This window comes from Vigna radiata, chromosome 6 (genome assembly GCF_000741045.1).
Source record: "Vigna radiata var. radiata cultivar VC1973A chromosome 6, Vradiata_ver6, whole genome shotgun sequence".
Lineage (NCBI taxonomy): Eukaryota > Viridiplantae > Streptophyta > Magnoliopsida > Fabales > Fabaceae > Vigna > Vigna radiata.
In genome coordinates, this window is record NC_028356.1 from 35,331,031 (window position 1) to 35,346,666 (window position 15,636).

Genomic DNA, 15,636 nt, shown 5'->3' on the forward strand with positions numbered 1-15,636 from the left:
TCTTTATATTTCTCAAACTTCTTGGTTTCCAAATCACATAGGAATCATTTTACTTAGAACAATACCACTAATTTTCCTTCATCTATGAGTGTCTAGAATTTTCATTTTCAATAGATAGATAGGTGTAATAGAAGACTTAAATCGACTTTTAATCATGGTAATTATGTCAAAAAAATATTTATTATTTCTATAAAAAAATATAAGTTTATTCAAATTTTCAGTTTTTCGAATTAAAATTTTTTATTAAGTAACATTATTATCATTAAACACTTCAAAAATATTCCCACAAAAAGCATATCTGAAGATATTAAAATGTAATGTACACCATATGATAGAGATTCTACCTTATCCTCCATTGCTACTTTCAATATTTATGAACAAAATCAAATATTAATGTAATTAATTGGGTGAGCATCCCATCAAAGAATATATGCCACGTTTGGCACTAAAACCCATGTGGACAAGGTGGTGAGATTAATTTTAGGTAACTTTAGAAGAATAAAAATATTAGATAATTATAAGACAACTTGATTCTTTTTAAAAAATTACAAAATCGAGAGTGATTATTTAAAATTATTAAATAAAAATTTAAATATAAAAAAATTAAATTTTTTCAATAATTTTCAATCAAAAATGAAAAAAAAATTGTTTAATATTTTTCTTTATTAACACATATATTATGCTATATTTTGTAGGATTTAATTTTTTTACTTATCAACAACTTTCAAAATGAAAATTTTAAACTAAAGTATGTAAATCGTTTCACCCAACGATCCTCTATATAACTCCCTGCATGTTTGTGACATTTGGTGACAACCATAGCCATTCATCTCTTTCAACTCTTTTGAGAAGAACAAAAGAATGTCACAGCCTTATGTCTACGAAAGCAGAAGGCCAGTGAGAATAATCCCTACTCTACCAGGGAAGACAATAGTGGTGTCTGGTATACAAAACAAGACAATAGCTGATAGTTTCACCATGCAGAAAATTATGGAAGCACTGCATAATGCAGACAGAGACAAAAATGGCAGTTACAACAAGGATGAACTCAAGCAAGCCCTCAGAGACTTAGGTGCCTACTTCCCTGGTTGGAGAGCCTTTCGTGCTTTCGGAAAAGCTGATGCCAACAATGACGGTCAAATTAGCGGCGAAGAAATCGACACTCTCATTGAGTATCTTCATTCTTGTGGCTTTGGAAAATAGTCATCCATCATTATTTCATCCAATAATCTGTGTTGTGTTCTGTAATCATGTATTATATAATATAGTTTGTGTTTGTGCTTTTATATACCCTCATGCCTACACATATAAGGTTCAAGATGGATAATAAATCATGATTCATATCATATATCTGTATAACTTTGTTTTCAAGTATCCAATAAACCAGATTTCCTTCCTCAACTTATGAAAAATACTTCTGTAACTCCTTTACATAAGATCAGTTCCTTAATTATATATATATATATATATATATATATATATATATATATATATATAGACACACACACGCACATATACATACATACATATGAATCAACCTTGTGTTTTTTGCTATTGCAATTTTCTGGTAATTAGGGCAACTAGTGAGAGTTAATACAAAGATATCTAGAGTTTTATCACCCCAACACTATTAATTAGAGTTTAGCCTGTCATACACGTGATTAAATGAATAAACATACAGAAAAGCATAAAGAAAACAAGGGATAAAAGTACACTCTCAAAGCAAAAGTTGTCCCTAAAACTAATTTTGTACAAATTTACTTTTTCATTTAGTTGTATTTTGCTCCAAATTTTAAAGGTTCTATTTTTCTGATGTTCTATTAACATTTTTTGTTCCATAAATGGGTCAATTGTTATGTTTAGTTGATTCTTACATACTTTACCCATCAATAAACAAATTATTGCTTGATTTTCGGAACAAAAAGATAGTCATCAATGCTTAATAGCATACAACTCAGTTCCTTTTTTGAACTTTTACATGAGCATGTGTTCATTTGTTCACAAGTTGAGAAAATGAATCTGAAGACAGAACCTATTAATATTACATACATACAAGGTGAAGCCACTCATTGATTATGAGAAGACAACAATGTTAAATTGATGTGATTCTCATCATATTATTATTATTGCCATGTCCATGACAATCGAATTAAGTAAATAATCACTACAACAAACTGTACAACGAAGAAAACAATGTTATCTGTCTGATGTTACACCTTTGAGCCGAAGTTGTAATTCTGAAGCTGGAAATTGTATTCTGTGCTGTCATAAATCCTCTGTCCAACGAATTTCACAGAATGATGCTGATTTCATCAGGCTTAGCTAATTCACATCACTTATACAAGGAACATTAAGATCCAATTGAAACATATTTCATACAAACATATTGAGACTTGAATCATCTTTAAAGGCCTAACTTCTAAATTTGTGGCATTTCATATTGAACAATAGTCACACAGCAATCCAAACAGAAATACCAAGCCAATTGTTTAGAAGATAAGCTTAAAGAAATCTCCCTAAACAGCTTCAGAAATCTGATTAATGAAAGAAAGAACTCAAGATAATAACTATAGGAAAGATGGCAAGTGCATCACTCAAATTAAAAATTCTACTCAAGTCCAAACATGCTTAAATTTTTACCTATAAAATTCTTGGAGCAGCACAGTCTGCAGTCCTGCAACTATCTACACCAGAACAAGATAAATGCCAAAAGATCTTTAATTTATAGCAGAAGAGGTCTCAGGTAATTTCCAGTAATTCCATGAATTAAAATCTTCCTGCAACCAATATTCAGCAAGAACAAGGCAAATAAATATTGTACATCAAGAACAAGGCAAATAAATATTGTACAACAAGAACAAATATTTATATCATCAAACTTGCTATGGGAAGACCCAAAATAGTTTGGGGGAAAAAAAATAAAGAAAAAGCCTTCAGAGTTGAACCTGTTCAGATGAGTTTGTAGGGGGAAACATTCCATTCACAAGAGAATGAAGAGAGGTGTATGAATGTGTGTCAAAACAACGACTATTTACAACAATCTCTCCCTGAAAAAACTGAAGACATGAGAATGGAAGTTTTGCAAACTATGATAAACTCAGGAAGTTTTAGCATTTATACATTTTCAAATATATTATACTTACCCTTGGATTAATGATGAAAACTTTTCCTTTTGGGATTCCAACCTTAAGGTAGCTGACTTCATCAGTATCCCTATTTCCAAAACCAGCATAGAATGGATTGCAATCTGGAGGAAAAAGTGCCTTAATGTCCTGCATGCATTAAATTTTCACTTATCTTAAATGACATGAATATACTGAAAAAAAAAAAATCCAATTTTAGTACAGTGGGAACCTAACCTCTAAACATGCAATTTTGAACTCGTGAGGAGCCCTCCGGATGACTAAAAAAAGAGAAGACGTGTGTCATAATCCCAAATAGTATAAAGGCATCACGATCAAGGTGTGCCAGTTCCAGACTCAGCCTTGACAACATATTGAAAAAATCTAATGAATCACCTAAGATAACTCCTACAAACACTAGTGTCTTTTAAACCTCACTTTAGTCCACAAGATGTTTGAGTTTTGTTAGTTAGTCCCTAAATAAGACGACATTAAACAATCAAGAAAAAAGGGATTAAAATGGATAGTAGAGAATTTTCAAAATCTAATGGACCAAAAAGAGAAAAGGTCATACTGTACAAGTAAGAAGAGGAACAGCAAGAAGAAAGATGAGCACACTAGTTACCTTCTCGATATAGAGAAGGAAAAAGTCCATCAGGGGAAATAACAACAGGACCATCTGGTAAAACTTTCCCATTCTGCATAAAAACAAAAGGAATATGATGATGTAAACTGTTTCTTTATTTCATGGTCTTGTTTTGTTCATCCTTGACATTCAAGATTGATTTGAAACTTATGTATCACCTGCTTAAGGTTGCAAAGAAATTGTCTGGTGTGATAGGCCTGGGATATTGCACGAGCACTGAGAAAAAGTAGCTGGTAGCCATTTTCCTGTAGAGTGTGTATTAGACTAGAGAAGATTCATAATTGTTACAGACAGGGTAATGGACATTTTCAATCCTAGAACTCCCTAGAGAATGAATTGACCATTAGAATGAATGAACGATCGTGTAAAATAGAAGTCGTGACTTTTGTGGCCTTAACAGATGATCGCTGATTTGTTTTGGGACAATCTGCCTAAGAACAGTGCTGATATAAAGAGTGACATTGCTGCATAAGAGCAATGAATTTTCCTGTTGTAGTAATCTCAAAACACCAAAACATACAAGCAAGACAGACAAACCTTGATATCTGAGAATAAATGAGCAACGCCTGTTTGTGACCAGTCGATTCCTACTAATGGCATGAATTGACCTAAAATATCTGACCTGTTGGTGTAAAACAAAAGAAAGAATTTAACATTGTTTTGTGCTTTGTTCAAGCAATATCAGGACAGAATTATTTCGTGCTTTGTTCAAAAGAAACAGGATTCACGGAGCATCTTGTTCAGCACCAAAAAATAGAATAAAAGTTTACTTTGCCGACTCATGAGAAGAAAGAGTTTGGTGCTCTGTGTTTTCTCATTGATTTAAGAAAATAAGTCAGGGAGCTCTTCCAAAATAGATTATAGTTCTGACTTATTGTTGTGGGTATAGGCAAGACACAATTGATTAAAGTTGAGTCATTGATTCAATCATTGTTGATATTTCAGCAAAATTGCTGAAGAGAATTTTTTTGGTAGATACCAAGTGTCATTTATTTGCTATATCAAATTAGCGTTGAAAAGACAAAAAACTATTATAAGAATAAAAATTAACCATAATTCTGTCAGAGTACAATATGTATTTATTTGAAAAACTGTTCCCTTTTCAATAAGATATATCCTCACCTTGTAATTGTCCCATCTACATCTGATATCACTATACGAGTATTCCATTTCCACAAATATATTTGAGCATCAACCTGAAAATCAAAAGAGTGTTTTAAAATAGAAAAGGAATAACAATAAAAGAAACAAAGTGAAAGGTGAAGAAAGCTCCATGTATTGAAATAAAATTCTTCAATTTTATTGATTACTAACTTGGTGGTTCCCCATAGCTGTGGAGAAACTGAAAGTTATTGTGTTCCTCCCTTCCTTCAGATTCAAGGATTCAAGTTGTTCAGAGGTTGGAGTATTCTCTCTAACATTTTTAATCGAGCAATCTCTTCGACCAATATTGACAGTATGAGATTTTCGAAACTTTGGTTTGTCTCCAACATCGCCGGCAGCACACATACCAGAATGGGAACATTCTCTTTGCTGAGACTGTAACACAGAGGCCTCCATTGGTGTTCTACCAATCTCAAAATCCTTAGTGACTTCGTCACTTTCTTTAACCTAAACAAGAACTAAAGCATATCAGTGTCAACTAAAACGAGATGCACTCTTCACTCCTTTTGCCTGTTTATTTAAACTTAAAAGTAGCCGCTAACTTATTAGAGATTTTCAGCTATGAAAGCCAATAAGTGCATATGGAGAAGCTAATGAGGAGGCTTTTAAGAAAATGAGGTGTACAAGTTGATGTAATTTATGAAAGAAAATTGACCCTGTTTAAGAAATTTATCCAAAGAGGCTTTGATTGATGCTGATATATAAATCTTCAAATTTTAATTTGAGCCAAACTCAACTCTAAAAGCTAACTCCACTCATATCACTAACCAATGGAAAATCTCTTATCTTGTCATGTTGAAGACCAAATATCTCGAAGATGAAGTTTACAGCAATGGATACTTCTGACAACAACTACTATGATAATAGACAAATGATAGTACTAACAGGTTCAAAATTCAAATTCAAAGAGTAAAAGCTCTAACAAGTTAACAAACAAGAATTTAGCATGATTTACCTCAGGTAGAACTAGAGTTGCAGGTTGCAAGACCTCCTCAGCAGTGACACGAACTTCTCCACATCCTGCACTTGCAAGGCACACCTCATTGGACACAGGCTTTGATCTGGTATCATCTTGCTCACTGCAAGAATAAGATTCCTCCTTCATGTTACATGATGGTAAAGGTAAACCATTGTTCAAGGCATCAACCCTAGTCTTTTTCCTGTCTTTACGAGGCAGTCGATCATCAAAACTGAGATTGGTGGACCACTTTAGCTCCAACAAGTTGGCTGCAATCTCAGCACGCTCCACGGAATCCAACCCATCCACATCACCATCTTCACGCTCTCCTCCCCTCAAAGATCTTGACACAAGCCCAAGAATTCGGGAGCGGCGAGACCTGGTTCTACCAACAGCCTTGGCCTGTGCATTTGAATTGTCCACAGAATCAAAGTTCCAACTTATGGACTTGAAATGCCTATTACCACCCTGTGGCATGATACAATTACTGTCACTCGTACTTTCACTTTCACCCTCTACTATTGATTCCCCTTCTTGTTCTTCTTGTGTGATTCCATGGCGGAAAACAACTTCCCCTTTGAGGTTCAAATACAAATGGAAATCAGGCTCTACACCGTTGACACTGACACGAACCTTCACCTTCTCCTTCTCCTTCCAATCCATGTGGAATTTCCCAAACCTAACATACCAAGGAGAGGATTTGAAGCTCCCATCTTTCTGCTGAACCACAACAATGTCCACCGCCCCACCAAATGGAAGAAACGGCCCTGAAACGGTATACACGCCGCGGCTGATGTAGCTGCCAAGCCTCCCCACTGCTTGCATGCTAATATTTATATGAAACCCACAACTATCCTTCAAAAAAAACTAATCTTGCTGAAACCCAATTACAACACTAATATTGTTTTTTCTGACTGCGAAAAGTTAAGATGGACAAACTCATACAAACGTTGATCCAATTATAACACAATCATTCGGTGATTCTTTCCCAAACCCATATAATATGTATTGTATTGTTTTCTAAATTCGGACAAAAATTGCAGCAACGGAATTTCCTGATACGAATTTGCGGAAGGGAAAAAATTCTTAATTAGAGATCTGCTGAACCTCGTACGTTAAACGATAGACATGATGCTGTGTTGTGTGGGACACCGACTTACAAAACTTAATTAAGGTACCGCCAAATGCAAAAATTGAAGAATATTCGGTTGGAAAGTGGGGAATGTGCCGAGATTTTGAGAATATTCTTGAGATCTAATGATCCTAATCCAATCGCATTAAATCAATAAAAATTAAAAGTAACCGTAATTGATTGGGAGTTTGAATTGAAAGTTGAAAGCACTGCGTTGGAGGTTCTGAAAATGCCGGTGATAGCTACGGAACGCAACGGAAGTTGAGAATTTGCAGGGAAATATAGAAATAGCGTGTGTTGGGTGCTACCACCGTTACTAAATCAACCATAGATTAATCATAATCACTTCATTAATCAAAAAGAAACGTTTATATATCAATCTCCGTATCATATGTCAGATTAATTAGAGCTGTATAAATATACTTCATACAACTATTACGTTTGATCATAGACAAAACAATTGTAACACAAATTGGATCGAATTATTTTTCTTTTATTTTATTAGTTTAGTTTGTGGCTTGTGTAGATCTGCATTTTATCTATGAAAATAAAATTAAATGGTTCTTTAGTATAATAAATAATTTTTAATATAATAAAATGTTATAATTATAATTTAGTACAATAGTTATAATTGTCATGATTAATTAACTTATTTATTGATTAAATTTAAATAAAATAGATAAAATTATAATTTTTATATTAAGATTGTAATTTTTTATTATAATAAAAACGAAATAACTTTAAATTAATTATATATAATTACTTATTAAAATATATATTATAGTATACATTTGCTTGTATATCAAGTTATTATATTTAAAGTAATTTAAATTTGAAAAATATATTTAATTTTAAATTTAAGTTATCTTCTCAACCGAATGTGATTCAATCAGATTAATCCATTTAATAATCAAATAATATAACATTTATCTTACAAAAATGAATCCAAAATATAATATTTCTTTTCTTTAAATGTATCTTTAGCTTAACTCTAAAATATAATATCATTCTGAAATTTTAATAAGAATTTGATATATGAATTAAAACATAATAAATGTCTTATTAGTTATGCATAAAGTAATGTTAACCCATTTTCAAATTGAGTAAATTTAATAGAGTTGTAAATTTCCTTTTGTAATTTGTTTGTTCACTTTATTTTGGAGTCTAAATTTTCTTATAGTTTTTTTTTAAGTCATGTCAAAAGATAAAAGAAATGAGTATTTAAATTGTTTTAGGCCTTGACTCCCAAGTGATATGGGATTATTATGCATGATAGGAAGATAAGTTCCACAATCAAGATTTTAGGGGATGACGGTTGATTCCCAATGGAGAGCTTAAGAAATTGATAGTTCGTCTTAAAATCTTGTTATCGTTTCCACAATAAACATCAATGTTTTGATCCAAAGTTTGTCAATCATCCCTCATCCAAGGTATTGTTCGTTTTGGAGCTTGTGCTTTGTTATGGTTTTTTTTGTTCTTAAAGGCGCCTTAGAGAGATGAATAAGTATTTAAAATGTCTTTGGTCTCAACTCTTAGGGGAATGAGTGAGAAGACTTAAGGGACCGTTCATTCATCTAAAAAATCTCGTTATCTATTTCACATGGACGAACATCAATCTTTTGATCCCAAGTCTATTGAAACATAATTAAGGTCAATCATCACACATTCGAAACATTGTCCACTTTAAAAATTAATGTCTCGTCACAATTTTGTCTTTAAAAACGTTGTGAATGATGAAATAAATAAAAAATATTTAAACTGCTTGTACCTCAACTTTTAAATTATGTAAGAGTATTAGATGTGATAGGATTAACTTTATTAATGAATTATTTATCACAATTGAGTATTTGGGACCTAGTCGAACGTACTTTTGGCTTTGACCTTATATTTATAAGTTATTTCATGGATCGCACAGATCCAATAAAATAAAAACAAACTTATCTTTAGATTCAATTAGTCACTCATAAACAACTTATCATTATCTTTAATCAAATATTTTTAATTAATATTTTTTAATAATTCTACTATTATATTATCATTTGTTGGAATATTGGCCCAATAATAACTTAAACATTGACTCAATTATGGTCAAACGTCAATAAAATTATTTAACCTCATTAACCATTATTGATGTAACGGATGAACCGAAGAGTCGTGAATGTTAACCATTTGGTTTATACTATATATCATACAGAAGACATACACGGGTAACATTTTTTTTTTTATAACTCCATTGTAACAAATTTTATAGCTGAAACAAGACTCTTAAATATGTCATGTTATATTTATAATAATAATTTGTAAATTATACCCCTCTATAATTATATAATTATTAATTAACTTCTATCAAAGATACGTACTCTATATATATAATGAGAAATTGTATAGGTTTTATTTTATGGTCTCTTTGTCCACATTTTTCACTCAAATGGAAAGAAGCAATAAAAACATAAATAAAGGTTCTTGAAGACAACAGTACATGGTACTTAACTAAACCCTTTGCAGGAAAGACACCTATGGTAGGAAATTACTTTCTACACCTATCATTTTCTTTCAGCACCTCACAAATTTTGGAATTTATTTTCTGGAATACAATAAAAAATTGGAAATTTCTTTAGGAAGTCAAACATCCCTTTTTATACGGAAAGCATTTTCTAGAAGGTTTTGATGGGGTGGGAGAAGAAATTCGAGAAGTGGAGAAAGTAATTGGCTTTATAGTAAAGGGAGGTACAAGGTCCAAGTCCATTTCACTCAGAAAAAAACATCTATATTTGAAAGTAGTAAGAAATTATTTTTTGCCATTATAATCGTTAGGCCTTAGATTTCTTTTTTCGTTTTATGAATGATAAAGAAATACATATCTAGTCTAACACCTTTAAAACCAATATCATCTCTTTTTAATATATATGGGATAATTAACAAAACCATTATACATTTTCACATTCTTTTTCATGCAAAACCAAACATAATTTATGTTTGATGAAGTTATGAAATCTACTTGAGAAAAAAAAATAATAACAAAATGTTGAATTAATAAAATTAGAATAAGAGACACCGTTTTAAAATTATAACAAATATTAAGAGTAGATTTTAAGTCTAACTCAACTTCATAAAATCAGTTTGTGAAGTGAGGTTTGCATTCACTTATATATTATGAATTAGTTTTATCTTTAATCGATGTGAAACTTCCAATAACAAAACTTCAGAAAAATTATTATAATTAACTCTTATATTAATAATAAAAGGAAAAACAAGTCAATTAATAGGAATAATTTGTAAATTTTTCCAAGTTTACCAATCCAAATCATGCTTTCGTGGACTATGACCTAATATTTAACTGCAAAAACAAGTCATTTTCATAAAATAAAATAAAAAAAATCATTGTTATTGGTAGAATAGTAGTCATTGACATTAGTTAAAGGAGCTGACCAAACTAAAGAAACGGAAGGATTAACTATGCATTGAAATGTTTGCTTAATTTATTTATTTTTTTCAAACTTTTGAATGATTAAAATATTCTTTTTTAATTGGAAAGCCTAAAACCGGAGTTTACACTCCAAATTTTAGAGACTACAAGTATAGTTAGGCATTTATAATTTTACTTAAATATTAATGCAATAATTTTATTTTAATTAATCATGTTTTTAAACTAAAGGATATATATAGAAACGTGTAAATAAAGAATTCATAAATTAGTGCGAGAAGTGTTGATTTATTGTTTTGGTGACCTTTCTCTTGACCAAGAATGATACATGCACCTGCTTTAAATGGGCTTTAATTTCAATTGGGCTTTTACTGAGTTCACCCTGTTTAAAAAGGAAAGGAGTCTGTGATTATCCCTCCTCACATCTATATATAGACTTCATCATTATGTTTATTCTTCATGATTAGTATGATCTTTGTGACTTTCACCACCATTTCTCTATCATGAAAGTTACACATTTCAAATATATATATATATATATATATATATATATATATATATATATATATATATATATATATATATATATATATATATATATATATATCTTTGGAATCATATACTTATTTCTCTATTAACTTACCTTAATTGTTCTTCATCCATTCCTATCTCTTCAATCATGTCTTTCCTTTAATTTCAGTAATAATTATTTTGATTAAAATATATCTCCACTTTCTAGTACCTTTTCATTGCCATTATGGTGGGGTCGATAATTAAGATGATTGTATTTTATTTTTAACTTTATTGATTGTTGGATCAACTCAACCAAAGTTGAGATTTTATTCAACGTTGGGGGAGAAAATCACACACAAATAAAGACAAAAAATACAATACACAACAAAGTCCATCTTTAAAAACAACTAAAAAAAGTTCAACATTTCTTACATACACAAAGGGAAATGTTATAAAAATATTTAAATACAATAATGAACTTTTTTCTATCAAACGATAATATATCACCAAAAAAAAAATTGGTTTCAGTTAATACTTTAGGACTAGTGCTTGAGATACTTTTATTTTTCCTCTAAAAGAATCCTGTATTTTGTATTTCATTCTTTTATAACTATAATTGCTTTAAGTTAATACATATTAAGAAAATGATAATTGGTATAGTGGTACATTCAAATGTCCATATTCAATGAGTTTGGAAGATGTTAAATGTGCTACTAAAACATGATAATTTAAAATAAAACCAATTATCAAAGTTCTAAGTACTACAAAAAAAATCATTTACATACAATCAAAACTCGTATATTCAAAATCCATATAACACTTAATTACTTACGATTTATATACAAACAAAAATATATATATATATAAAACTATCATAACTACGTTATATACAAATATATCCGTATATAATTTATATTTAAATTTTTTCATATATAATTATATATGGATTTTTCTGTATATAATTATATACGAAATAATCTATATGTGAAATTCGTATATAATTATATATGAAAAAATTCGTATATAAAATTCGTATGTAATTTAATAATTTTTTGGTGTTAAAAAATTTATTTTATTAATTAAAATATTTTCTTTTTTTGTTTAAATACCCTACAATTTAATTTTTAATTTTGTTATTTGGAAATAGAATCATTATTTCAATCTTATCACTTACTTAGCTTCTTCTTTCTAATCTTTTTTTAGTTGGCAAGTCAATTTGATGATGAGTGAAGACAACAATAAAAAATATATTCTGGACACACAAGAATTCATTTGAAAATATTGAAATTGATGAAATACTTAAAATTTAATAAATCATAAAAGAATTATATTAATTTTTAATTATTTTTCTAATTCTTTTAGAAATTCACAAGTGTTTTGTATTAATTTATTATGCATGAGAAGCTAGAATAAGTAATGGCAATATACCTTTATATAAAAAATTACTATAATTGACATTCCCCCACTAAAATAATATTCCAACTTTGTCTTAAATCACGAATGTTTGAATTGTATGAGTTAAAAGGTCCTTTAGATTCAACGAGTTAGGTTTAACTTTGACTATTTGGATCAGCAATTTGAAGTTCTTAAGAAAAAATCCAAACAGCATGGATCAGCCATTTCTCTTTTCACATGTTTCCTTGTCCTACTAAGTTATGTTATACTATGAATACCAACCAATTGTAATTAGTTTGTTTGTGTTTGAAACTATAATCACAGAATGATGCTTTTATAATTTGGTTGGTGAATAGACATAGCTTTCGTCACTGTTAGGTATATGATGAGGAAGCAGTTCGTTCACACACATATGTATGTACTTTGTGATTTGTCACCAACAGTTGTGTGACCTTACCCTTCACAAAAAATTTCATACAAGTTTTTCTTGACATGATTGAGACAGGCTAGAAGAGATTATTTGGCAAGGAAATTGAATGAATCAGCTATATCTGGTCCAAACACGTCTCAATTGGATATGATTTTCAAAGAAAACAAAATACCAACGCAAAGGAAAAGAATGGGTCATCATTATGGAAGGACAATCCAGAGAAAAACATTGGCCCTTAAATAAGATCAAATCTGACATTTCTCAGCCTTTTAGGATGCTGCACATTCATGTCAAACTACCCACATACAGAATCACTACCATTTTCTTAACACACAAAATAACAAACACTTTCGTCTCCACATTTCTCTCTTATCAATTATTCTATCATTCATCTAAATAGAAACACAAACTGACAATACCTGAAGCTTCCAAGAATCCTCATATATATATATATACACACACTACATATTATAATATAATACAGCTTGATCTATATTCTATAACTTAATCAAATAATTTGAGATGCTGATTTTCTCCCCACTGCATTATTAAGGTACATTTTTTTATGTACACCATTATTTAAATATCACATACAAAACCAATGCTAGGAAATAACACTTTTTTGGGAAAGAAAAATGAGAAAAATTCTCTTGTATCAATGATTCAACTCATATTTTAACTAAGGTAATTTGAGCGGGCTGATCTTTCACCATGTTGAGTCGTGGTTCATTGAGAGAATTGTCTGTCTGTGTCTGAAATGTCTCGAACAGATTGTGTCACGCTGAGAAAACAGCAAAAAAATCAGCATTTGAGTTTCTCTTCCTTTGCAATTGAATTTTTGCAGTGAGCAATTGCAGCTTGAATGGCTGCCTGCAACTCTTCCATGGTACTGTCTCTAGCAGAAGAAGGGAGAGGTGTGGTTGCAATCAAGAGACCACTATTTGTTGGAGAAGTCCTCATTGATGCTGGTGCTGAGTATTGTTCTCTCCAACTCTGCTTATAATTTGTTGGAGTTACATTTCCTGAATAAGAATAACTCTGTCCACAACTGGGTCTAATCTTCTCTCTTTGTCCTTTGAAAAGCATCTTAGGCTGAACCATTCTCAAGTACTTTTTCATTGCATGGATCACATCAAACCTTACCTTCTTCTTGTGCTTCGCTGTATCTTCTTTACTATCTCGGCACCCTTTGTGCCCCTTGACCAATCCAAATAATGAAAATGTAAACTTGGACTTACCTTGTACCTTTTTTTTTCCCATGTTGTTGCTGTCGTTGTGCTGGTCTGTTATGGTGCTTCTGCTGCTGTTGCTGTGTGAGGAGGTGGTGCTGTTGCTGGTACTACTATCCTTAATGATGGGGTGGTTTTGATCCTCTAATAAGTGTGTGATGGGGAGGGTGAAGCTGTCGATGGAATTAGTAGAAGAGCGAGGTGAAGAAGGGAGGTGTGAAAGGAGGTGCAGAGGGAGCAAGTGACCATGGAAGAAAATGTCATCAGCAGGAGATAAATCAAGAGCAATGGAAGATGGTTGATTATCTTGAGGGAATGTGGGGTGGTGGAGAGAGATTGTGAAGGAGAACTCTTGAGAAGGGGAAGAGGGTGATGATGAAGCTTGGTCATCTTCTCTATCTTGTTGCTGCCATGATAATTGTTGCTTTGGCACATCGTTTTCTGTGTTCTTTTGGTGCTGATGAGTTTCCATTACAGTGAGGTTGGCTTGAAGGCTAACAAGATTTGATGCAATATCTGAAATTCTTGGTGTTTAGTCTTTTCTATTTGGTAGCAAGAGAATTGAAAAACCTTCCTGATCTTCTTTCTGTGACTGTCAAATAAACCTTTAGAAATGAAAATGGAGGAAAAGGATGAGAGGGACTCTTTGTCAAACATTTGCTCTTTTGACAAAAGTTAACTAATAAAAATACATATTTATTTTATATTATTTTTTATTTTTTGAAAACATAAAAATTTATTTTTATATAATGATTCTATTTTTATAATATATATTAAATAAATGTAAATATACGTCACTTTTCCTATTAATTATACTTTAAAGTGTCATTCTTTTGGTTTGTGCTACAGAAGTTGGTATTACTTACCATTCTATGTTATGTTATAGAATTGAACGTCTTTGGTTCAATGGAAGGTTACGATTAAAATAAAGATATGAAAGTGTTTAGTTGTTTATAAGAAATATTTATAATATTTTTTTATTTAAAAAGTTTTAAATTGAATGTATTATTAATATTTTATATAAATTAAATATTTATAATATTTTATATTATGGAAAAAAATGAATGAGTGGTGAGTGGTGTCTATGGAAAGGGGTTTGGGAAATAAGGTAAGAAACAGCCAAATTTAGCCACCAGAACATGATGGGATTGGCCACGCTGTATTTCACATCACACATTTTACACCTTTTTATACAAAATAATGCTAATATGATAAACTATTATATTTATTTGATACATAATAAAAAATAAAATTATCATAAAAATATATTTTTAGAAAGAAAAAATAATGTCAAATAAAATTAAAAAAAATTATGTGTTAAAGTATAATTTTTCTTTATAAAATATGTATCACAAATTATATATTAATATTGGGTTTTATTTTTAAATGTCAGGTTTAACAGTAAATTATAATTTATTTTAATTTTTACATTATTTTTATTTAATTGAATTTTAAGATCTTTTAAATAGAATTGAATTGAATAGAGAATGAATTTGTTTTGTTTATGTTATATATTTTTTAAGTATTTGCATGTAGTGCTTTATTGAGAAAAAAAAAGGCAGCTACTTTTTATTTATTTATTATTTCTCGTGTTTTTTCTTTTCTTTCTTTATATATAGTTTC

At 30.4% G+C, this 15,636-nt stretch overlaps 3 protein-coding genes across 12 annotated transcripts; 1 reads left to right on the forward strand and 2 right to left on the reverse strand.

The window, feature by feature from the left end:
- Positions 1-786: 786 nt before the first annotated feature.
- LOC106764438 lies at positions 787-1,348 on the forward strand. The gene has a single exon (XM_014648723.2). It carries the CDS (start codon positions 862-864, stop codon positions 1,201-1,203), a length of 342 nt encoding a protein of 113 aa, XP_014504209.1. The 5' UTR covers positions 787-861; the 3' UTR covers positions 1,204-1,348.
- A 591-nt stretch (positions 1,349-1,939) lies between these two features.
- On the reverse strand, positions 1,940-7,491 carry LOC106763901 (phosphatidate phosphatase PAH2). 10 transcript variants are annotated; one of them, XR_002668321.1, is made up of 11 exons: positions 5,888-7,486; positions 5,083-5,379; positions 4,891-4,964; positions 4,306-4,390; positions 3,927-4,013; positions 3,748-3,820; positions 3,360-3,403; positions 3,144-3,272; positions 2,946-3,056; positions 2,641-2,777; positions 1,940-2,276 (listed from the first exon to the last, which is right to left on the reverse strand). XR_002668321.1 is itself a non-coding variant. In XM_022782547.1 (10 exons), exons 1-10 carry the CDS (start codon positions 6,713-6,715, stop codon positions 2,718-2,720), a joined length of 1,788 nt encoding a protein of 595 aa, XP_022638268.1. In that variant the 5' UTR covers positions 6,716-7,486; the 3' UTR covers positions 1,940-2,717. The 10 variants fall into 10 exon arrangements, 6 of the variants coding, with proteins under 6 accessions (XP_022638268.1, XP_022638269.1, XP_022638270.1 ...); XR_002668323.1 differs by having other exon boundaries at positions 1,940-2,303; XR_002668322.1 differs by having other exon boundaries at positions 1,940-2,335.
- A 5,485-nt stretch (positions 7,492-12,976) lies between these two features.
- On the reverse strand, positions 12,977-14,687 carry LOC106764132 (BRI1 kinase inhibitor 1-like). The gene has a single exon (XM_014648362.2). It carries the CDS (start codon positions 14,483-14,485, stop codon positions 13,586-13,588), a length of 900 nt encoding a protein of 299 aa, XP_014503848.1. The 5' UTR covers positions 14,486-14,687; the 3' UTR covers positions 12,977-13,585.
- Positions 14,688-15,636: the final 949 nt, after the last annotated feature.